Source organism: Calliopsis andreniformis, chromosome 1 (assembly GCF_051401765.1).
Source record: "Calliopsis andreniformis isolate RMS-2024a chromosome 1, iyCalAndr_principal, whole genome shotgun sequence".
Classification (NCBI taxonomy): Eukaryota; Metazoa; Arthropoda; class Insecta; order Hymenoptera; family Andrenidae; genus Calliopsis; species Calliopsis andreniformis.
Genome location: NC_135062.1, coordinates 13,266,418 through 13,291,766, shown reverse-complemented (window position 1 = coordinate 13,291,766; position 25,349 = coordinate 13,266,418). Strand labels below are relative to the sequence as shown.

Below are 25,349 nucleotides of genomic sequence, written 5' to 3'. Positions count from 1 at the left end.
GAAACATCTCTTATAGATAGTGCAAATAAATCGATCGAAGTGTTATGGGGTATGTGACTGGATGAAATAATGCAGAATGCTGTATTTCGTATGCTAAGCGTACCTTAAGTAATGCAGTAATAAGGGTAACTAAACTAGAAGTGTCTAAATGCTACCCTCTATTAGCATACCTACTTACTGGAACTTTCTGCATCAGTGTTCTATAGACTCTCCTAAGGTTCCCTGTTACTTCCCACACTAAGCAAACTCTGAGTACTTTCTACAATTGTCTTCTCATAAAACTCTACGAAATTATTATCTAACAATTTCATGTGTCATCAATAGGGCTACAAAATAATATCACTCACTTGTATTTAGAACATCATCTACTTAATTGGGAAATCTGCTGTTCTGTATATTTTTCTTCTACTTGTTTTGTTTTAAGTAGAATATGTACGTCACACACATTTTACTCGAATTTTATTTTTATTTTTAATTAAGTCTGTACCATCAAACCATCTTCCCAAATTTCTGAGACTTTTTGTCAATCACTCTCCATAAATACTAAGTCCCTCCACAACAGTCTTAAAAAATCGTAGAATATTCAAATGTGAACCATTCTGCAAAACATCTCACGCAAGTTTCTTGAGATCTCAAACTCTTCTTTAAATTTACTCTCAGTGATCCATCATCTCCCCCAAATATTCCTCAAGAGCCGCAGGAAATTCAAACATAAACACGTTCTACAGACCAGATTCTACACCCACTACAAATTCGTTCAGACCCCAAACTATTCATAAAATCTACCTTCGACGATATCAACCACCTACTCAAATCTCCCACCCCTTAGGGAAAAAATTCTCTCACAAATCCGAGGCGTGGGCTTTCGTCGACGCCACCGTCACGTCGAGCTAATTAGCGCGAATTCGCGTGTTCCCAAAAAGCAGGAACCGTCAGAACGGAAAGAGAGCCGAGAACAGATTACGAAGACTCCCTTTCATTCTCGTGAAAAGAGGGGGAGGCCTGACACCCAGTGCAACGTCGCGAATGGAAAAAGTAGAGTCGATGCTTTCATCATTAATCGCGAAAATTTGAAATGGATCCGAGGTCCCTCGCGAACAAACGATCGCTACGACTCGCGGCAGGCGGACAAAAGCGTGGGAGGACGAGGGCGAGGAGGGGGTGGATCCGTGGTGAAAACGACAGCGCAAAGTGCCGAGCGGTTTCCGTCAGAAACAACTGACGCGACTCACCCTTTCACCCTGTTCTCGTCGATCTGGGTTGAAAAAATATCCCCTGGCGTCATTAGGGCTGCCGTGTGTCGCGAAGGGGCTGCCACCCCTGTGGCCCGTCTGATGCGCCAGGGGCGATTCCAAGAGAGCCCCTGCTCGTCCCGCGCTCCCTGCCACTCTAGTTTCGCTCCTCATTCACTGGTAATTGTGCCCAATGCTGAACGTCAGACCTCTGACACGGTGTGTCTATTTAGCTCGGGGAAGGAAAAGTTTTTGGTGAAGATCTCGCTGGCGGGGGTGACTTTTTTATTAAGTTTCAGGGGGTGAAAGATGGTTCTGAGGGAGGGGAATGATTTTTGGGAAATGAGAGTTTCGAAGTATGGAAAATTTCTTTTGGAGGCAGAGGGAGTAGTCTAGCCTCGAAAGTGGTCAGACCTTCAGCAAGTAGAATAACCCAAAATATAGTCAAACGTCCAGAAAATAGTATTGCCTTGAATGTGGTCAGACAATCAGCAAGTAGTATAACCTCAAATAGAGTCGAACTCCAGTAAGTACATTAGTCTAGAAAGGGGGCAAACTATCAGCAAAGTAGTATAACCCAAAATATAGTCAAACGTCCAGTGAGTAATATAGCCTCATATGTGATCAAATATTCAGTAATCATACATATAAGTTTAGTGATAGTGATGGCATATTTCCTAAAAAATCACCTCTATTCAAAGACTTTCAAAAATGTAAATTCGAATTTTGCGTTAAAAAATAATTCATGTGTTTTATTTCTCGAATAAGAAGTAGATCCTAGCCATAGTGGTAACGAGTGAAATTGTTTTTGATCTCTCTAGTAATATTTTCCAATTATCCTCAGTCAGAATGCAATGATTAAAAATATAGAATATTAAGCGCTTTTTAAGGGTGCATACATCATCATAAATTTATGGTTAACATTATTTTGTGATAATAAAGTCATTAGTATTCATGTTTTATATCGAGTTACATGTATCATACTTGCTAACAGAATGTACATGTAGGTCAAAGATCGGGGAGAATTTTCAGCTTCTCATTACCCCTTCAACTTAACCCTTTCTTCTTTCAGGAAATCATGTGAATTCATTTCATTAATCCTGATAAACGATTCAACTCCCTCGCTCATCGATTATTCACTTCAAAATCAACTTCAGTTCATTCTCTTTAACTACAGTTACTTCTGGCTAGCTTTCAAAGAGGTCCCATAATTCACGCTGCAAAGAATAATTAACGTTTTTCGTCCCTCCCCTACTATCAGCTCTCGATTCAGCGATCGAGTTCGCGTGGATTATTTTATTTACGACTGACATCGACCATAAAAAAGAGCGGGATTCTATCGTAAAACGCGGACGAGTAATTAAATCCCTATAATCGATTTTCATCGTGGCTCTTCCGGCCAGCGGGGAAGAAAGAGAGAAAAATTATCCATCCCCGTTGATTGCCCTCGCAGGAGTCCAGTTCTTCCCCTGGATATTGATTTTCGCCGCTGCCTAACTTTCCCTCTAACTTTCGCCTAATTGGACCAACGCGTACTCCGCAGAGTCAGTCCTCGAAATTCCTTGATAAGGTTCCGTCGACTGGGTTCAAGAAACGTCCCTCTTGAGGTCTACACGCGTCTAAACTGAAACCAGGCCGAAACGCAAAACCCAGGGAACTTTGCTTTGTTTCCCTCTGCTGGTCACTATTTCACGGAAGATGAACTGTGTTTAATATATGTTTAAATAGAGGGTATCATGCTTAAATATTTCGACACTTTCACATTATTGAAAATGCAGAAAATACACTTTCTTATTTATTCTGATTAGTAGCAAGTGTTATTCTAAATTGATGTTTGTGAACCTCGTACAATAGTCGAAACTTATTCCAGAGAATTTTATTTGGAGTGTATTTTATGCATTTCCAATACTTTGAACGTGTGCATACGCTTATAAATGATAGTGTACATAAGGTGCAGAAAGTTGAATGAAAGAAGAGATGCTAGTAGATAGAACAGTAGTAAACTCTCCTCCAATTAGATCACAGAAGTGGGATTCAAGGCGGAGCGTTTCCCCCTCTTATGGAAGGCACCAATCAGACGAGGCGATGCTAGAAGTGGGGATAACGCTCCGCCTCTGAGACCACTCCACACGATGCAATAAGTCAAAACTTTAATCTCTTGCAAATGAAAATAATGAACATGCTAACAACTTCATCACCTTCCTCTTTTAAGCTAGAATACCTGCAAAATAAAATAATTTCCAGGTCTCTACCACGTCCATTGTGAACCATAATACATGTTTCATAACCTGCATATCTTGCTCGACTGGCCACAACCCACAGTCGCTACGAACAATAGGTCTCAGTCCAAAAGGCAGAGAACACGGTTTTAATAATCTCATCGCTATGAGAGACGTAATAAGAGTCCGCGCAGAGGAAGGAGCCAGTAAAATGTTAATAGCGAAAGCGAGGGCAGACGAAAACATCGCACCGACAGACGTATCGTTGCTGGTGTTGCACTTAATTGCTGCGAAAACGTGCGGTTGTAAGCGCTGGGGTGATTATGGGGGTAGTTTCGTTTCACGAAGACTAATTCTAAGATGAGGCGAAGTAATGTCTGCCGAGAGAAATATGGTTCTGAATTTAAACAGAGAACTGATACCACGTTTTCTTTAAATGAAGGAAAACGAATTTCACAGTAATTTATGGGAGCTTATATTCTAGACAGACTGCAGCGAAGACGAACTCAATTGAGAGGCTCATAACGAGAAGTGCCTTTGTCTAATTTCACGAGTTGCTTTATGAGCAAGTGCATGCTTTGGTCGTTGAATATTTTATTAAAGAAAATTTGTAGTTTATTAAACAAGGGATCGAGATACTATAAAACTGTCCTTCTCTGGAAAGGAGCAAAAATTGAGAGGGGTGCTTTTTAGTATGAGCCTCTCAATTGACTATTCCACTGTTACTAATTTTAACTTTATTCTTGTCTCAGTCTCGATCGTATCTTATCTGGGGACTCCTGTTTTTCGAAATTCCCGTGAACCCAGTGGCGTCTAATTCCCTGAAATTTCTGAATTCAAATTGAATCTGAAGGAAGAAGTTAGATTGCTAATTCTATTAATTTAACTTACGCGTGTCTGCAGGGTTGTCGGGGGTGGGGGAGGGCAACAAGGGAAGTAATAACCATTTTGAAAGCTTTTTATCCGTCGGGAAGACGGGGAAGCCTGGTCGGCGCTCGCGGCGGCTTCGAGCAAATATTGTTGATAAAACAACGCGAGTTCTGCTCGCCTCGGCTTCTCGTAAATAATGCATGCCTCCCAGACGAATTTCCCGACTCCCTCTGGACAACTTCGCAGATTTATATTCCCCTCACGATAGCATTGGCTCTCCAAACTTTTTTTCACGCGCCTTGTCTTCGAGCAGATAATATTGTACAACACTCGTTCCTCGTCGCTTGGATTTCGGGAAGCGATCTCCTAACAAAAGGACTCGTGTATGAAATAAGATGAACCTGTTCCATTGCTGCGATTGCGTGATTGCAGAAGCTGTACAAAGGAATTTTTCGAGGGAAATCAGCGTGAAGCTTCTTTCATTTGGGTGGAACGCGTGGGAGAACGAAGTGGGAGCTGTATTGAGTAGATGCGAGAGGAATAGAGTTGGATGTTGAGGAGAATGAGAACCACTGAAGCAGGAATAGAGTCAATTTCGAAGGTTCTTTTATTTTTGGCAGGGGTATTAGAAAAATCGACGTAGGAAACCGTTTGGGGTAGATAAAAGAACAATTTGGGGTAGAAATTGCTGAGAATGAGAACCACTGAAGTTCGAATGAAGTCAATTTCGAAGTTTCTTTTATTTTTGGCAGGGGTATTAGAAAAATCGAAGTAGGAAATTCTTTTGGGTAGATAAAAGAAAAGTAGAGAGAAGATAGTTGAGTATGAGAACCACTGAAGTTAGGATAAAGTAAATTTCAAACATTCTTCTATTTTTGGTGGAGTATTTGGAAGGTCGAAGTGAAATCCTAAAACTCTTTTGTGTAGATGAAAGAAAAACGAGGTTGGTCGTTGGGGAGACTGAGAACCACTGAAGTTGGGACTGTGTCGATTTGAAAGTTTCTTTTATTCTTGGTGGTCGATGTGAAAAATCGAATTGGAACGTTTTTATATAGACAAGAGAAAAATAGTGAGAAAGTTAAATGTGAAGTTAAATTAAAAGTAGAAATGAAGTTAAGGCGCAGTCAATTAACTGGCCATCCCCCACCTTCCTGGGAAATTAACTTTACTTCTCCTGTATCTGAATCTATTTTTCTACAACTGTTTACGGTCATTCGTGCTCGTTGGCGCTCACAACAACGACCACACTCATTTCACTTCACATCTGTTCCTGGATACAAACATTGCTTAACGCTTAATGCCGACGTTTGTTCGCAACTAGATCGGTCCGAGGGAAAATTAGGGCAAACGATTAAATTAGCTAAACGATTTAAATCTCCCGGGGAACGTTATTCCATTTTCGGCTTAATGTCGCAGTTACTTCGTGATAAGTATGCCGCTTGCATTGGCAGTGTTAAACGGTTCGATATCGATGGGGGATTCGGTCGTTGAGCAACTTTGAAGCTGGGCTCCCTTGGCTGAGATTTTGGGAATAGGGGTGGAAATGAGAAAAGGTTGCAAAGCTTAAGAGAGGTAAAAAATTTCAGGATTTTTAAGGTCAGAATTTGAAAGTTTAGGAGACTAAAGAGTTGAAAATTTGAATATTTGAATATTTGAATATTTGAATATTTGAATATTTGTATATTTGAATATTTAAATATTTGAATATTTGAATATTTAAAAATTTGAATGTTTGAAACAAACATAAACCCGATTTTATGGGGAAAGTACAGACTGTGAAAGAAGGTGCTAAACCTCAATGCAATTTTCGACCCACATCTTATAACTAGTGTGTATTCAATCCTATTGTCACTCGAGCGTTATGCAAATTACCAACAAAAAATCCTTCGACCTTTAATTGAATACACATCGACCAATGTCAGAAGACACGTTCGAATATGAGTGAAATATCCAAATAGCGAGTCAATCTCGAGGAAAGGAGAACATTTATATGTAAATTCAGATCAACGTTGATCGAATCATCATTGTTTCCATGAGAAGGAAATTGAGAATGAAGACGTCAGGCGGCCCCGAGCATCTGCAATGCAGCATGCTCCTCGAAGTCAACAAGTTCTGCCTGTTTAAAATAACAGTTTGAAAAACGCTCGTGATTCTGCACTGCGACGACAATTTCTCCGGCTAACGAAGTTTCTTTAACATCGTCCACGATGTCACTGAAAGTAAAACGCCTGGCTTTACCTCATCCACGACGATCTTAATTTGTATGCAGCCTATGTTACCCAAGAATTCTAAAATTTCTCTGCATCAAACGCTGGGCTCCTCTATAAAGCAATTATATTCCAAACAAAAGACTCACGACTCTAAATCCAAAACCATTATTTTTAAATTCAGTCACAGAGGCTCCCTTTTGCACTCTTAATTGATTTTATACAGAAAAAAGAACTCCATTACTCGAACATTTCTTCTCAAATTTTCACATGCAACGTTACCACAACTAGCTACATAAATATTTGAACGCTTGTTAATTTTTATTGGGAAGGACAGTTAGCAGTACTAAGCCATGAGAACATGGAAACGAAAACCGAGAAACAATGAATAAAATAATGAGTGGTCGCTCGTTAACTTAATGAGCCTCCGTTGCACTCCTTGGAAGAGAATGGACGCTTTATTAGTGCATAAAAGGATCGCGTGGTAACCGTGGCAGGGGATGGACAGAGGTGGGGAGGAGTGTCCTATCGATATTCGTTGAAATCGAGCCAGAGCTTTCGGTGGTAATTAGTTTTTTAAGACAGGATCGATTGAACACGATCGTGTACTACTGTCGTCCTTTTTCTTCACGGTCCATGCGTTTCCCATCGGTACGCGGGCTTTATTGACGCGAGAGCAGCTTCGAGTAGTCGATCTGCATCGCTTATTTTTATTCTTTTTAACGAACTTCACGTTGTATCGCTGCGGGCTATTTATTTTATTTCGAAATTCGCGCGTCTTGGATCTGCAAGTGAGAATCGTTTTCGTGTTTGATATTTACTTTGGAAATCGACTCTCTCGGGTTTAATAAACTCCTTTTTCAATTTTTGGGTCAAATGTTACGTATTCTGTGCGAAACACTTGGGAAGGCAACTTCGCAGCTCGAATAAAAATGCAAAGCAGCACGGAACTAATTATTCTACGCTTGCCTCGATAGCATATAACTTCTACTTGAAGCATGCTTTCGTGTAACAGTTTACAAGTAATTGAAGGTAGTAATGTGAGGTGACTGGATAGAATATTAGTCGCTAAAATGGAGGAACACTCGATGCTCATTAAAATAAAGTGAGAAGGAAAAACATAATGAGGATGAAACAAACTACTTCATTTGCCTACAATACACTTCATCACTTGGAAAGAGGATTCAGTAATTAAACAGTGGAAGATCAAAGGAAGGTGTTCATTAAAATAGCGTAAAAATAAAATACTCAAGATAAAACAAATTATTTCGTTTCTGTAAAAATTGACCAAGCTCGAGCACGTTTTAAGCATAATAAAAGGTACCAAATTGAATTACTGAATCATTTCAACTGCTTTATTATTTGTATTTCAGGAATAATGTTACATTTTCAACTATTTTATTTCCAGCACGAAGCACACTTGACTCGAGGCTTGCAATAAGCTTACAAAAGAAAGCTCGCTAATGAAACACTAGAAGAAATAGTTCGAAACTATCGATCCTCGACCTGCTGTACACGATATCGCTCGTTGCAAGCTTGCATTGCGTACAGTGGAAGCTCGAAGCTCCATAGATCGTCCAATTAGCGTGCGACCCTCTGTATTCCGAGTGCAGACTGCGAAGATGAAAGATAGATCAGGACTCGCGGAACGTCATTCTTCCCAAGCGTGAATTTTGCATTTGCATGCATCCCTTCGAATAGATCCGCGCCTGGGCGCGACGACTGCTCCCGCGCAAATACTTAAACGTCCTGACCCCTAGCCAGGAGGCGGTATAAAACATTCAGGCTTCCCTTCGTGCCTCTCAGAAGGCTTAGGATTCCCCGAGGGACTCGACGATTTAGACCTTAGGGCCTGGAGGGATCGAGGCTCTCAGGAAGAGCTTGAACTTAGGACCTGCTGTTTCTCGAATGGTAGCAGCGTGTCACTATGAATTAAATAGCAAGTGGAGGATATGTTATATTTGTGGTTCTGAGGTGGAACGAAGGAAGTCACGTTTTTCTGTTTTGGAATATTTAGGATCGAAGGTTTGACCCTTAACTGTGGATCTACATGTGGCTGTATTTAGTTTTTTAAGGGAAAAGTTGTTTAATTTAGTCTGTTTCTGTCAAGAATATTAATTCCAGGTTGCAATTTTTGTTGGAAATGTGATCTATGTTATTCTGTCTTGTAGGTCTGGGTTAAGTATATACTGCTATTTAGAAGTTTATATCTGTAATATTTAATATTTCCAAGTTTCATCGAAATTAGAAGATGACACTAAAATGACGTTCGATTGTCAGTGTGAAAAAATGTTCAGGGTGATCTCGCGAAGCGAACAAACGCAAGCATCGGTGATGTTAATTCACTCGACGTTCCAGTCACGATCCACTACCATTAACAACGTTCGGTACAGTGTTATTCCACGTGACACAGACTCGTAGAATTAACGTAGCCCCCGATCTATTGCACTTGATCGCCCCTCGATTTGCATTCGCTGGTGAATCGACAGGCACGAGTGATTGCCACGATCGTTCAAACCCTCCTCGAGGAGAGTCTGAAAAAAGACGCAACTATTGCGGCTCATTCGGGACTGAACTCAAAGGATTAAAACGACGCGTCTCAAATAAATATTTACGGCGGCCTGAGTGGTTCCCCTGAGCAGAGATTGGTAATTTTCAAGAAACCTGCTGGGCCACTATCTTATACTACGTCAGTTAATCCTAGATGGAAGTGGATATCGAAAAAGTGAAGCACATACCCCTCGATATTAAAATTAAGAGGCAGAGATATTAAAAAATACAGAGGTGAATTGGTCGATTTTTAGATAAAAATTGAGACAAGTGAATTAATAAAAATTGTAGAGTAATTAATCTTTGGACGAGACTGCTCTTGAGAAAATTAATTTTAGAAATTCATGGGTCTCTCAAATGAAGCCACTTTCAACAAACGTTAGTCTGGAATTTTAATTTGCTTCCTTTTCTCATGAAAATTAATTCTATCAGTTTCACAGATAGTGCTCTTATTTAAAAAAATTCAAAACAGAAGTTCCTCAGTTTCTCGAAAACCCCAAGACCATTTTTATGATCTTGTAATAAATGTTCCGTATAATATATTTTTAAGGCAAAATCGAAGAGCAACGAATATAAATCTTTTTTTAAATCACACGTGCTCTGCTCTCACCAGTGGTTGACTGACATCCTGTACATTCGCGAGGACGCGAAAGAAACGCAATCAAAGCTGGACGTAATCAACCGTTACAGAAAACCCGATAAAAGTCCTTCCCACTGGCACGAGGAAAAAGACGAGGGAAAACCCTCCCTTTTGTTGCTTCTAGCCGATATACGCGGCTGGAATTAATGGTTCACGGTTTTTAGCTCTCGCCTCTCCCTATTTCGCTCTCTCTGGTGGATTTTCGCACAAAGTGAGCCGAAGTGCGTGAAATGACCGAAAAGATTGATCTTACAGCGTGAAATCAGTCGAAACGAATATGTGTTCTTCGTACGGTGAATTCGATTCAGAATTCCATGCATCCGATTTTCTATTTCGCTCTTCTCCCATACATCCAGCAAGTCGAAACGATTCTCGCTGCGCAGTGAAATCATTCGATACTGGACAGGTGATTGAATGATGATTGACGTTGAATTTGTAGCAACGATGAAGTAAATGTAGTTAAAGGTTTGAGGATTTGTTAAATTTAACTATTCGAAGATTTAAACATTTGAATATTTGGAAATATTTTAATATTGGAAGGTTTGAAGTGGTGAAACTCTGAAAATTTAATAAGTTGAGAATTTTGATATTTAAATATTTGAAAATTTGAATATTTGAATATTTGAATATTTAGAAATTTAGAAATTCAAAAGTCCGTCTCCTATTAACATTAATCTATCGCCTCATTTTACAGAAAGAAAATAATTGTAGATATTTAACACCGACACTTAGAACTTAAAAATACTACTACTTTTACACTTATTCTTACCTCTACCCCCTTATTAAGGAATAATCGAGGTCTGCAAGAAACAATGTAACTTGACACACAAGAAACCTGTGAAAAGCCAAGGTTTTCTTCGAAGAAAGAAGAGACGGTTCTACAAAAATATGACACTGAATGCAGGCAGAAGTTACAGAGCAAGAAACCCCATCAAAAAGGCAGGTATCCTTTAGATGTGTCGAATGAGAACGCAGTAAAATGACGTGAAGCTGGAGAAGCTCTCTAGAACCTTTCTGTACGTGACTCAAGGCTGAGCGGCGGATTATCCTCGTTGCCGACATCGACTGGCAGTATTAAAGCGTCGAATAAGATCCTGAATCGACACCGCGAATTCGATGCGGTCCCGATAGCAAGGCGAAGACGTTTTTGCCTCGATGGAGTCGGGCTTGAGATCGTTCATCCATCTCCCAAAGGAAAGTCAGGCAAAAATATAGCACAGTAGCATGGAGGAAGAAGTTCTTGCGAACTGCATCCTGAAAATTTCTACCCCTTGCGTAGCTGTGCTTTGAGAATCACAATGTTCCCATAGGATACCCATAGGATCACGATTGGGATAGGTTTGCGATGAATTTTCATTTTTTTTTCTTCTTCTGTAAACTGTTTTCTTAAGGGAAATAAGAATTGTAAGTAGAATTGATCAGTAAGTAGTCAGACGAAGTAAAGAAGTGAAAATAGTCTTGCATTGGTGGTACTCAGGTTGTAGAGGACATTGTTGGTATTCAACATTTACATTATTGGCAACATAGTAATATAATAGTTCATATTACACTACTGATCGCCTGTCTGACCATATTCAAGCCTGTACTACTTACTTCCCGCCTGGACGTATTCCAGGTTACACTACTTACACTTTGTCCGATACTAATCGAGGTTATACTACTTACCCATCGTCTGTTCATATCCTAGGTCATACTACTTCATATCCATCCACATTGAATACCATACAATAATATACCAGCTCTCTGAAAATATCCCCCACATAATCTAAGTTCTTCAATTTCAAATTCAAACCCCTGGGGCTTCAAAATGTCCTGTATGAATAATATATTATTTTCAATTTGTTAGAAAGCATGGCACAACATCTTATCTATCAAGAAGCTCGAGAGAAAGGGCTTGCCTCGCTTGTCAACTAAACGACTCAGTTAAGCTTCTATCTGTACTTCGAAAGTATCCCATGCACTCTGAACCTTACCCTGGCCATAAGAAGCCAGGTCGCGAGCAAGAAGAAATTCCACAGCCGCGTACGTAATAAAACTTTTCAACATTCGCTGGCCAGGATTTATGGGATGCACGAATAGCCAGTGGAACCTGAGAACCCAACTCGAGAAGCTTTCATAATCCTCGGGTGAGTGGTCTTCAAATCAGACTCACGATCGTCTGGACATTCGAATCCTCGATTGGTCTAGCGTGCTTTTTCTCCTTTTTTATTCTTTGCGTTTTCATCGCGCTTTGTGAAAACAACCTAAGCTCCGTGGGCACGTTTCGCGTTGGCCAGAAGTGGATTTTTTTTCTGCGCACTCGACCACGACGAGCAACGAGGAAGTACGATGGAAACGAGGATAAGGGATTAACGCTTTCTCGGGGACGTGGTCGACGCAGGCTTTCCAGATGTAAATTGGGCCATCAAGCTCGAGTCGACGACTCGTAAAGCCACCATGATACTTCCATCTCGCTGGAGCTCCTGCTGAGAGCTGTCTTTCCTCGGTGACCTGTGGGTCTCAAGTTCTCAGGTTTCGAGATTTTCAAATCTTTCGATCTTTTAGCCTCTTAAGGGAGGAACAGTTTTTAACGCTAAATTGAATTATTTTATTTCGTTTTATAAGTGTATTCATTTAACATATATTGAAGAAAATTAAAGGCAGTAGACACCAATATTTATTCTCTCGTGCTACTATGAAGTGACGTCACCAGTTGGAGATCAATATCAACAAAATTTCAAGATTTCAGCTTCTTACATTTCCAACCTAAGGAACTTCAAAATTCCAAACCCCTCAAATATTCCATCCCCTTCATTATCGCCTTCATTACCACCGTCTCCACGCTTTGCAAGATTTTTCCAATCATCGTCGTCTGCATGAAATTAGGGGAGGGCGGAAGTCAAAGGGTCTGAGCGAGTCGCGGGTCCGATTTGAAATTCAAAGCAATTAATGGGGAACGAGAGCAGAGGGTCTCGTTGCACCGAGCGATCGCGGGTAATTGCCTTTGTTTTGCGATCGAACGATCATGCTCTCTGCTCGGGTTATTGTACTTTAAAACAATTATCCTTCTCCCCGTATTTTCCTATACCCCTGGCTTCGGTATCACGGCCAATCGCGATGCGTCGAACCTGTGACAACTATTCGCCGAGAGGTCAGAGGGTTTCGGTTCGACGATGCTCTAGCTTCTGTTATTTTCTTCTGGATATTGACTTGATCGAAGGCTCGCGAAGTATGAGCAACCAGTGATATTCAAAGATATAAGAGATATATATTGCATCTCATTTACTCGGAGCACGAGATACTAGGACTCTCAAAAGTCAACTTTTGTATCTGCGCGATAGATGTTGTACGTAATTAAGCGTTTCGATAGACATAGAATAAGCAGGACACTCTGTTGACTCAGTATAGTATTCGTTGTAAGTTCTTCAGTACACTCATGGTGACTTGAAACCATTTTCTTTCCTTATTAGTAGAGAAACAAAAATATTATTGTGTTGTGTAGGTATACGTTTACGTCTGACTATATTTGAGGATAGACTACTAGAAAGTAGTATTTAGAAAACTGGCAGACCACATTCGAGGTTACACTACTAGTTGGATGTCTAACCACACACGAGGTTATACTACTTTTTAAAGGACAGGCCACGTTCGAGGCTAGTTTCTAGATGGCAGATTATACTCGAGGTAATACTACTTACTGAGTGTCCAGTCACGCACGATCTCACGCTACTTGCTGGATGTCTAGCCACATGCGAACTTATACTACTTACTGGATGTATGATCACATACGAGGTTACACTACTTTCTCTCTGACAGACCATATTCGAGCTTATACTACTTTCTCAATGGCTGACCATATTGGAAGTTATACTACTTGCTGAATGTCTATCCACGCACGATCTCATACTACTTGTTGGACGTCTGATCACATACGAGGTTATACTACTTTCCAAAAGGCAGATCTTATTCCAGGTTATACTACTTGCTGGTTATCTAGCCACTTTCCTTCGTATTTGCCTATGCTCGTGGGTTCAGTATCACAGCCAATCGCGATACGTCGATCCTGTGGCATCTGTCCGCACAGAGGTCAAAGAGATTCGTGTCAATGATGCTCTAGCTTCTTTGATTTTCTTCTGGATGGGAGCGTATCGCCCCGAGGTATAATCAATCGCGTTGCCTCAAGCGCCGTCGCTGTTGATTCCTGTAACTTCCACTTCCGGTAGGAGTTCGAAGGCCCGCCTGAATCGCGAGGGAAATTTCCTTGTGGTCTTCGTTTTTCTTTCGAATCTGTGCGTATCGTAAGAGCAGCGAGGAAACGAAAATAGGACGTGAATATAGATGGTGTATTATAGATTAAGCTATCGGATATGGGCTATCTTAATATTTATTCATGCATGCAAATAGAACTTGCAAACATTCTTTTGTTTGCCTCTGTGGATCATACAATGAATGGAGGATAAATAACTAGAGGTTTTCAGTTTTAGCAGTGGATTTATTAAACGATATTTTAATGGTTAACTGTATAGGTGTTCTGTTCGAAGTGAAAGTTTTATGTTCATTGTGGTAGCATTTTAGTCGAGTATTCTGTGAGGAGGAATCAGTAATTCACTGGCAAAACTGCCCTCCTCAATCTCATGCTCTTGACCTCGTTGATTCTTCCCCACTCAAAATAATTATTGGCAACTAGAACCATCGAAATCAATACAGACTGATATGCTACAACATTGCGCCATTAAATTCTACCGGTATTAATATTCAAATATTGTAAGGCAATTTAGGGGAATATAATAATATGTCTAATTGCACGATAAAATGACTGATTACAGTATTTCAGAAATCTGAACTCTGAACTCTAACACAAAGCCTCAAAGCATTTTCGTCATTCCCAGTTTTTGCCTTATTTTAACATGTAAAATAATCCCCCAAAATTTCCAGCGCTTATTATCGAATACCCTATATAATACTACCAATATTACAATTATTATTATCATTATTTTCCTCTCGTTAATCTTTCAAATAAAGGGATTATATCAATTAGTAATAACATCTAGAATTTTAAACACAGGAATATGTTCCTTATTTCTCCTCCTTCTTGAGACGATATTACGTTAATGAAACCCCTGTTCTCCAGTGGCGTTGCTCCACATTGCTTCCATAATAATTACCCTTAATTTTCCCCGCATGAAATTTAGTATCCCTAATAAATAACTCTGGTCCACAGAAAGCAATAACAGCGATAATACTATGCAGAGGCTAAGCACGACTATAAGTACAATACACCCTCGTAAATGGCGAGACGCATCAGAATCGCCGTATTTGAATGTTATAATGGAGGAGGCGGTCAGGGAATAAACGTCGCCTCGTGTAATTTATCGGGGAGCCGTGTAATCGCGGAATCGGAGCGTGTCGGTGTCGTTCCCAGATTTACAGTTCTCGGTGAGAATTTCATTCGCGGTTTGACCACTGCCAGGAAGAGGAAAAATTTTAATAAATTCGCGTTAAACGATTCGACGAGGGGAAATGGTAATGTATGTGGGGCGAATTTGTATGCTTGTTGATAAGAAGGATTGCTGCTGGATGATCGATTTGCGTGAGAGACGAATGAAATGTGTTTAGGTCAGACCTGCGAAGAGTTTCAATGTTTCGTTATTCCTTCAGGAGTAAGATAAATGTCACGATACTTAAGAGGACACTTAAGATGTCAAATGTCCCATAAGTGGACAACCTTTTCAGTTAATTTTATGCACGTCTCGATACTTGAAATATGGTGTGAATCTTCAAGAGAATGAAGAGCTCATGGGATCAGTTGTTGAATGCCTATACTTGAGTGTAGTTCATAATCATGATGTACCATTACTTTAAACAGGCTGTTCCACTTAAATAAGGCCACTTGAATAATTCTATTTTTATAAAGAGACCAATATACTACAAAAAATATTTTTTTTCAAAGTCCTGAATAAAATAGTTTCAAGTAAAATATTTTTGATATCATTACAATTGGAATAGATACGTAGGTGGCGTTATTTAAGTGAACCAGCCTGTGTATTAAATATCTTTTAACCTTAAACCACCAAACAGCTATTCATTTTGTTCTACAGTAATTACTGTAATTAACGACGCGTCTGAAAACTCAGAGGCAAATAGAATCCCTGCCCGCTCCTCCCCTCGTTGCTCGATTCTCGGTTACCCTTCTTATATTAATAATTGGCAATAGAGCTGCGTGCATGGACGCACAGTCTACTCGGGAGCGTTTTCTACGAGTGTGCCGCTGTCGAGGTTGCTTCAGTTCGTTCCGCTCTGCCTCTATGATCATGGAGGCTCTCGTAGGCGCAGAGTGTTTGGGAATTAATGTCGAGGGATTGGCAGAGGTAGTTTGAGTTTTAATGCCGAGGGGAAGTTGCGAGGAATTGTACGCTTTCCAGATGCGATGATCTTTAGTGGAGGTACTTTATGCGGGATGCTCAGAGGGGCTGTTATTTGAGCGTGTTTTATGGTCGAAGTTCTTTAGTAGATGCTGAAGAAAACAGCAGCCAGTCTTTTTCAATATATTAATACGCAAAGTTTCAAATATTTCACTGAGTTTTTAAATATTCGAGTACCCCAGTCCTCAAATTTCTAAACATTCAAGTGCTAAATAAATCTCTATTAAATCTCCATTTTTTCTAACATCAGAAAAAGTTAACTTGGGTTTTTCTTCCACTTTTTTTCTGATAATTCGATTAAATTTAGTGCATGTAATTACGAGAAATATTTTCTTAGATATCACATCGATAAAATTGTGGGAAGAAAGGGGTTAAGGAGTGGGCAATATAGCCCCAGCCATTGCCAAAAGCAAACAGTGTGCACTCAGTCTTGTGATCGACGGTATATTAGCTACGCGTAGCTTCCGCCTTATCGTGAAAGGCTTCCACATAGAGGGCGGATATCGAGTGTCAATATTCGAAGGATGTTCGCGCAATATCGAGTCAACATTTCCCGAAGCGCAGGTGCTCCTATCTCGGACCTGCTCTGCCATTAATATTCCTCGAACGGTTGTCGACGTAGCTCCACGTTCGAGAAAACGTAGCTGCGTATTCGTATCGCTCAGAAAAGGAAGGAATTTCCATGACACGCGACAAGACTTCGGACAGAAGTGGGGATCTCGCTGCATCGGTATTCGTGCGCCATTGGAATCGAGATCGCGTCGTTGCAATTAAATTCTGAAGCTATTAGACACTCGTCTGATCGGTTTTCGAGTAGCTTTAGAGAATTTTTAACTAGGAGGAACCTCTGGTTAGGAATTAATTATTAATTTAATGTTAGGAATGACAGTCAGACACGACTAACAATATTATACAGTTTATACAGTTTGTTTTAAAGTATCAGGCTTCTAAGAATTATTATCTTTTGAGAAGAACTTGAAGAAGAGTAAAGGAAGCTTAGAAATGATATGAATCACATCAGCAACTGTGAATATATTAATCGAGGTCCCTACTGTATTTCAATCTACAATTCTCTCTTTTTTCCTCACCTCCAGAGTCTCTCCAGAACCGAAGATTTATGAGAATCTCCATATTGGGTATTTCACAGGTCACGATTGATATTAACGTGATCTGAGGCTCGCGGAGTATGAGCAACCAATTGTATTTGGAGATATAACCACATCATCGATATTGCAGCTTGTTTACTCGGAGCGCAAGATACTGGGACCCTATATTACTTGCTGAATGTCTAGCCATACGTGATCTTATACTACTTACAAAATATATGGTCATAAGCAATGTTATACTACTTGTTGGATGTCTGATCACGTACGAGCTTATAATACATTCAAAAAGACAGACCCTATTTCAGGTTATACTACTCGCTGAGTGTCGAGTCACACACGATCTTATACTACTCGCTGGCTGTCTGACTGCTGCCTAGGTTTTACTACTTGTGAGATGTCGAGCCACATACGATCTTATACTACTCGTTGGCTGTCTGACTGCTGCCTAGGTTGTACTACTTGTGAGATATCGTGCCACAGAGGATCTTATACTACTCGCTGACCGTCTGACTATTGCCTAGGTTATACTACTTGTGGGATGTCGAGCCACACACGATCTTATACTACTTGCTGAATGTCTGACCACGAACGAGACGCACATTCAATCATAGGAATTCGCTAAAGCATTCAATTTATCTCATAAATGATCTGTTGTAAGAATAATCACGTAGCTAAAGAATGGAAGCTACAATTCCATAAAAAATATGCATTATAAATCTCACGTCCTCGACTTAGTAAGAAGCAAACGCTGCTCGACACGTTCCCTGTAAAATAGAGGAGGTTGTTGGCAGGCTCCTCTGGGAACGTGTACGCGTCGAGGAAGGTTCCAGTGGCGTGTTCGTGGGAGGATGTGTCCCTCTGGCACTTGAGTCGTTGAAGGAAATATTGAGCGATTTTTTCGTTCGGCAGATAAGCGGATCTCAGCTGTGCCCTCCTGCTCGCGATCCAGGCGATTTATTTCTCGCGATCAGGACCGTTCACAAGCCGACTACTAAACGTTTTGCCTGTCTCTTCTGCAAGCACTGATATTTGTAGCTGCCTGACTGTGCATCTGTCAGAAACATGAAATGATTTATGAAACACTGTACACTGATAGCTTGCGTTTTTTGGATTTTTGGTGGAGGGAAGTTAGTCATGGGGGTGGGCAAGAGAATTCAGTGGGAGTAGATAATCTGAGCTATCTTGGGCAGACAAATTACTGTCTCTTCTGTAATTTACAACTACCTATATTTATTAAACACTTAGGTTATTCAAGTGATTTTATATTACCAAAATTGCTAATGATGATTTTTAATATTGTATCCCCAATTTTTATTTTTATGTATAGAGTGCTTCTTGAGGTGAATATGCTCTGGCTGTTAAGAGTAGATTAATTTATTTGAATATTTGAATATTTGAATCCTTGAATATTTGAATATTTAAATATTCAAGAATTGAAGAGTTTAAAGAACTACAGATTTCAAAATTGTAGAATTTAGTAATTCAAAGCTTCGAAAGACCAAAAACTTAAAAGTCCGCAGATTTAAATTCTCTGTCTCTCAGACTTTTTGTTACATGCAATTTTGTTTCGATCACTGTTGAATGTTTATTATTCTATTTACTTGCCAGCCAAAGAACGAGGGATAAGGAAATGAGGAAAGTAAACGTGAGACGAGTGAAACGTTCTCCCGTTGTTCACAGGACTCGGAGCTGTGCATTTCCCTGGGGCTGAGTCTGCAGTACCTTCGTATGACAGTGGTTTGCTGGCTGGCCGCGATGTGTCATCACCTCTACGCCACCGTCGCCTCGATCCCGCGCCGCGACGACCCCCCGACCTACCTCAAGTACAGCATCTTCGCCTGGGGCGCGCCGTTTGTGAACCTCGGCGTCGCCACGCTCCTCCAGATCCAGGAGGCAAAGGATATCTGGAACATCTCGGATCTCACGCCCTTCAATTGCTGGTGACGTGGATCCCCTCTCACCCTTTCTCGCGCCTCCCTTCCATCACTAGTTTGTTTGCAGTTCAAAGTGGCATGCTTGATTCGATCGAAAGATTTGTAACACTTATAGCCATGGGAGAAGTAGTATAAAAGATTAGAGTCAGACTAGGGAGTCAGACTATTTTCAGGATCTTCAGTTTTTTTAATTTTAAACTTAGCTTACTAAATTTCCTGAGTTACTTTTTATAGTATTATGACCTCTAAAAATTGAGGTAATATAAATACAGTGTGCTGTATAATATGATGACTATATTAATTGAAGGCTGATGGTACACCAAGGTCTCTTCTATTAGACACAATCCTTGACAGTGAAGTTACAAGAAATTCTGAATAAAAAGAAATGATACAGTACATCACTTATACTATAATAATTCTGTTTACTATATATCGTGTGAAAAATATCTCTGAATAATTTATAGCTTGTCACTATGCTAAACCTCCTCATTCTAATCCTCATTTTATAGTTAGAGATAGAGGAATAAAGGTTTCGTGATGCAGGTTTCTTGGTACAATGGCGACGATCTATGCTTACGGCGTACCAGTGGTCCTGTTGCTGCTTTCGGCTGGATACTATCTGATCAAAGCAGCAATCGTGTCTAGATATACGTGCAGCATGCAGCTGGAGGTCAAGCAGCGCGAGAAGATGAAGAGAAGGAGGGCGTTGCAGCTAGTACTGTTTCTGAAAGTTAGTATGATCGTGGGCCTCGTCGCAGGCTGTGGAGTCGCCTCCAGAGTATGGAAGGTCCCTTTCCTTTGGGCTGTCTTTTGTACTGGACATTCTCTGCAGGTAAGATCTTGCTTCTAGAGTGTATTAATTAATGAAGAAATAGTAGATGCAGCTCTTGATTGCTTGCCATTGCATAAGTCATATTTCTTTTTCAAAGAACAAGTGTAGGGCAAAGAAAGAGCCTGAAGTTGAAAAGAAACTGGACTAGAATTATAATTTGTACGTTGAAGAAGAACTACTAAGCTTGAGCTAATTTAAATTAATAGCTTAACTTTCGTAGAGTTTCAAAGAAATCTTACATGAAGACTTCTGTGTCTCAGAAGTTCCATACCATTATAATTCAGATTGTTTTCCTGTTATACACTGGTGAAAAAATTATGGCATCGAAAAGTTTTGGGCAAAAATCGGCTATCTTTGACTGACGATAACTTCGCGAAAAATCGTCGTACGATCATGATCTTTTTTTTAAATTACAGCTTGAAGTCTTCATTTGAAGATACCGTGCCTTAATTTTATGTTTAGTGCACCTCACTACTGTAGCGTCTTAAATCTGAAGGCATGTTTATCGTATCGAAAATTCCAAAGTTTGACGAAATGCACGGACTTCCTAGAATTTTTTTCAGGAATGCCATTTATAGGGGCATTAACTTTGATCCTTTCCCTTTAATTTAAAAAAAAGATCAAGTCGCTACGATTTTTTTTCGCAGAGTTACAGTACTTCAAAGTTACCCTTGCATTTTATCATATATCAACACTATTCGTTCTGCTGTAAAAATGCAAGGGTTACTTTGAAGTGCTGTAACTTTGCGATAAAAAATCGCAACGACTTGATCTTTTTTTTAAATTAAAGGGGAAGGATCCAGTTTTATGCTCCTGGAAACGGCATCTCTGAAAAAAATTTTGCCAAGTCTGTGCATCCTGTCAAAAGTTGATAATTTTCAATACGACAAATAACAAAGTTTAACAAAATGCAGTGACTCGCTAAAATTTTTTTCGGGAATGCAGTTTACAGAATCATATAGTGTCAACCTTCCTCTTCAATTTAAAAAAAAGATCAAGGCGCTACGATTTTTTTTCGCAAAGTTACAGCACTTCAAAGTAAGCCTTGCATTTTTGCTATGTATCAACACTATTCGTTCTGCTGTAAAAATACAAGGGTTACTTTGAAGTGCTGTAACTTTGCGAAAAAAAATCGTAGCAACATTATCTTTTTTTTAAATTGATGGGGAAAGATCAAATTTTATGCTCCTGTAAGCGGCATTCCTGAAAAAAATTCTAGGAAGTCCGTGCATTTCGTCAAACATTGACATTTTCAATACGATAAACATGCCTTCAAATTTAAGGCACTACAGTAGTAGAGGTGCACTAAACTTAAAATTAAAGGATGGTATCTTCAAATGAAGACTTCAAGCTATAATTTAAAAAAAAGATCATGATCCTATGACGATTTTTCGCGGAGTTATCGTCAGTCAAATATAGCCGATTTTTGCCCAAAATTTTTCTACACTATAATTTTTTTGACTAGTGTATATATTCTGACTTTTAAGAAAACACTCCTTACAAAAAAAGGATAAGTCCTACTAATTAACAATCTAAGACTAAAGAAGGCACAAATTGAAACATTAATTTACATGTCGAAAAAGGTCCGCTAAAACTGAACCGAACTAAATCAATATAACTTCCCCAAAGTTCCAAAGAAATCTCATACTACTGGTGTCTCCAAGAACTTCCATATACCATTCCGATTCCGATCTATCCAATCCCAGATCAGGGCAAAATCAGATTCAGTCCGAATCGTATTACCAAGGCACGACAAGATTTAAGACCCCTACTCCCTTCGTCTCTTTCGAACCCATAAGTGGGAGGGCAAAGGGAAGTCGCGAAGACACACGGTATTCCAGAAAAGAGTAATATTTGAAGGACCTGAGGAAAGTTTAAAAGCAACTATCGCGAGGAATTCGTTCCCCAGGATATAAGGTAAGGAAGAAGCGCCGTCACGTTGTTGCGCGCCGTTTCAAAAACTTAATAAGCCGAGCCTTGGAAGTCAGGGATTAAGAATACGAGCGGGGTAACGAGTTTCTGGACGAGGAACGCCGCCAACTTTCCCCAGACATTACTTCGAAAACGTTCCCATGTTCTTCACTGGTAGTTTCGAAGTCAATTTTAAGTTTCGAAAGGTTACACGCACGTCTTTATTACTGATTCAGCCGCGGAGCAGCGCGAAATCTGCATAGAATAATGTTCCTGGTAACAACAAGTTGGACAAGTTGCATTGTTAGTTGACGCGGCCGACGCAACGAGGCAGAAGCCTTCTTGGAAGTCGATGCAACTTTCAGAGGGAGCTGCTCCTCACTGAGCCACGTCGAATCGAAGATACATCAAAACTCAGTGATAGTTAATGAAAGAAGTTCCCCAGAAGTAATACGAATGATGGAGCTGTTTTTATACAAACTTGGTTTGGATTCTTTAAAGAAAATAGTAAAAGCCAGAAGTTTAGTCTAGCAGTTGTCTGAGCACGCATGAAGTTATTCTACTTGATCGATGTCTGATTGCACACACGGTTATTCTACTTGCTCGATGTCTGATCACACACAAGGTTACTCTACTTGCTGGGTGTCTGACTATATTCGAGGCGTTCAAACCTTTGAAAGCTATTTTTTAAAAGATCTTTAGCATCAATATTTACTGAATAATTACAAACAAAAAAGACTTGAAATATTGAGAATGAAAAAGAACCAGAACTGATTAATATAACTTTGATAGAATAATCAAATGCAGTAACACAAGAATCTGCAACAAATGCCAAGTTCCTTGGTCGCCAATTATCCAACAATTTAATGTCTATCTTAAAATTGCGTCTCTAAAAGAAACTACTTCCTTCGAGTCCCGAAGTTTCACCATATCGAGAACGCCCTATGCAAAGCCATTTCTCAGTGATATCTCCGATCAGTCCAGTCCTCGCCGAACGAAAAGATCGCGCGGAAGCTAAAGTTTCATTGGCGGGCGATCGAGCGTGAGCGCAGAAGCTCGTTTTCCACGTGGAAACTCGGCCGCGAAAGTTTCCATCGGCTGGCATTCGAGGGCTGGAACGCCACCTCGGCGATGGGTAGCTGGGGTGTCAAGTGTCCTCGAGGAGGGGGCGATTTCTCATGGAAAAACCCTCGAGCGGCGAGAAATCTCTGCCCACCTGCTACTCCCTATCGATTATTCAATTCCCTTCGCACCTTGATTATTCCTTTCTTGTCTACAGCTCCCCCTCTCTCTTTTATCAGCCTTTCAATACCTCTGGGAGGCTTCCTATCACTTGCCAGAAAGAATTCTACGTGTGCATAGTTTCGACGATATAAATTGCTAAAGCGGCTCAAGAATTGCTCGATAACCCAACTCCCAAAGCATTTTATATCTAGAAGTACATAGTGTTGCACACCGTTATACAGTGTACAGTGCTGCGCGATTTGCGCCGCCTCGATTCGAAGCAATCTGCCAGGAACAATGCCATAAAACGTCGACGTGGAATTGGGACACGCTTCGAGGCAAACGCGAAACACATGTCGCTGCGATAACCGAGAGCGAATTATTTATGCGAATGGAAACGGATGCTTCCGCTTGAAGCCTGTGATAAAGACGATTGCTGCTGCAGGGGTGCAAAGAAACCCGGTAGGGAGCTGTAAAATTTTTCATAACGACCGAAATCGTGCATCCCCCGCTGTAAGGGAATTCTCATCCACGAGTTCCGCGCGATAAAACGAGAAACGAGATGAAACGAACGCGTCGTAACGCAAATAGAATCACCGCCCCTTGGATTATAGTAGCTATTCGATGCCCTGCGGAAAATATTCTTTATCAAATACTGAAACGTGAATTGTAGTTCCTTGGTAAATATGAATATTATATTTGAAGCTTTTGTAGGGGATACTTGATATTATAATAGTGCTTTGGGATTCTGTGATAAGTACATAGTGAGAGACTATAGTATCTCTTAATAATAATAATAATACTGTCTTTAATAAGAATAGAATTATAATACAGTACTGCCTTACTAATAATAATAATAATAATGTCTTTATTAATAATAGAATTATAATACAATATTGTCTTAATAATAATAATATTTTTCTTTTTATTTGGGGGTACTCTACCTCAGAAAACTTGTAATTCACTTTTAATTTGTAAATTAAAGCTTTGAGTATTCGACAATTTAAAAAACTGGAAATTTCGAAATACATATTGAGTTGTTTAATCCTACCTTGAGACACTAAGAATAAAATGAATAAAAATTTGCTGAGAAAGAGGAGATCATATTATTAATATAATTTAGACAAAAAAATTAAATATAACTGTAGACGTTAATTCTCTGATTATTAGAGGAAAAATAGTCTTCTCCCGATAATGTTACAGTTCCTTCTTATTCTAGATAATATAAATTCAGTTCAATCCCTCAAGGCATCGAGGAAGAGCGTTCCCTCTGCTCCAACTCTCATTACGTTCACGAAAACTTACAAGAGTACACTATCAGTCTCCCAAACAGGAAAGTAAACTATCCCCTCGTGCAAACTCTGGCTCGATTTAATATAGAGAGGAGTCGATTTATAATGGCTTCGAGCGAGCAGATAAGTTTGAACTTGGACAGACTATAATCGAACACTTATTCTGTTCTTCTGTTTCACGCTGCTCTCTTGGGAGCAGGGTCTGGCAGTGGCACTGTCTGTCGCGTGCAACTGCAGGGTCCTGAAGGTCTACGCCAGGAAATCGTACAGGCAGCCAAAGCAGCAGGTGAGTCCATTTTGAAAAGAATTAACTCGACTCTTCTTGTGTCTTTCCTTATCGACCTCCTTGGAAAGTTGTCAACTCGTTGACTCCCGCGTGCCAAGTCCAATTAGGAGTACTTTCTTTTTGAACTTTTTAACTCCAATAGAGGATGCCTTAGCTTCGTTAGGTTTGAGAATTGTTGATTCTATAGCAATAGACTTTAGCCTTTTCGTTTTCCTGCTTCTGACCCTCTTGGGAAGTGGACAACTTGTTGACTCCCGCATGTCAGGTCCAATTCCAGAAGCTATCTCTTCCCTGAGCCTTCCAAAGTCCCAGTGAAAAGCATTCAATCTGCGTTCCAACGAGCATTAAAAACTCATCAGTCCTGTAGTAGCAACTGACGTTGAATCCTCTCATTTCAGATCGCCTCATCGAGCAGCAGCATGCAGCTGCTGGCGCCAGCCCCCGACCCAGTGTAGATCGGAGACCTGATCCAGCTCTGGCAAGAAGGAATCGAAACCGTGATACAAGGTCACCGTGTCCAAGGATCTCCCTATTTTTTCACCAGAACGATCGGTCAGAAAGTTATCGTCGAGTCGAATCAAAAAGCCACCTTATCGAACGCCCCAGGAAACAACTGTAATGGCAGGGACAGAGGCAGAGCCGCGT

At 40.2% G+C, this 25,349-nt stretch overlaps 1 protein-coding gene across 1 annotated transcript in view; it reads left to right on the top strand.

Annotated features, from left to right (window-relative positions):
* The window catches only part of LOC143180906 (adhesion G protein-coupled receptor E3), a 73,177-nt gene extending 47,894 nt beyond the window's left edge, over window positions 1–25,283 (top strand). The window contains exons 4-7 of the mRNA XM_076380955.1: window positions 18,906–19,165; window positions 19,703–19,991; window positions 24,618–24,704; window positions 25,103–25,283. Of these exons, the coding sequence (XP_076237070.1) occupies window positions 18,906–19,165; window positions 19,703–19,991; window positions 24,618–24,704; window positions 25,103–25,159 (693 nt within the window). The 3' untranslated portion in view covers window positions 25,160–25,283. The remainder of the gene's footprint in view (window positions 1–18,905; window positions 19,166–19,702; window positions 19,992–24,617; window positions 24,705–25,102) is intronic.
* The last annotated feature ends 66 nt before the right edge of the window (window positions 25,284–25,349 follow it).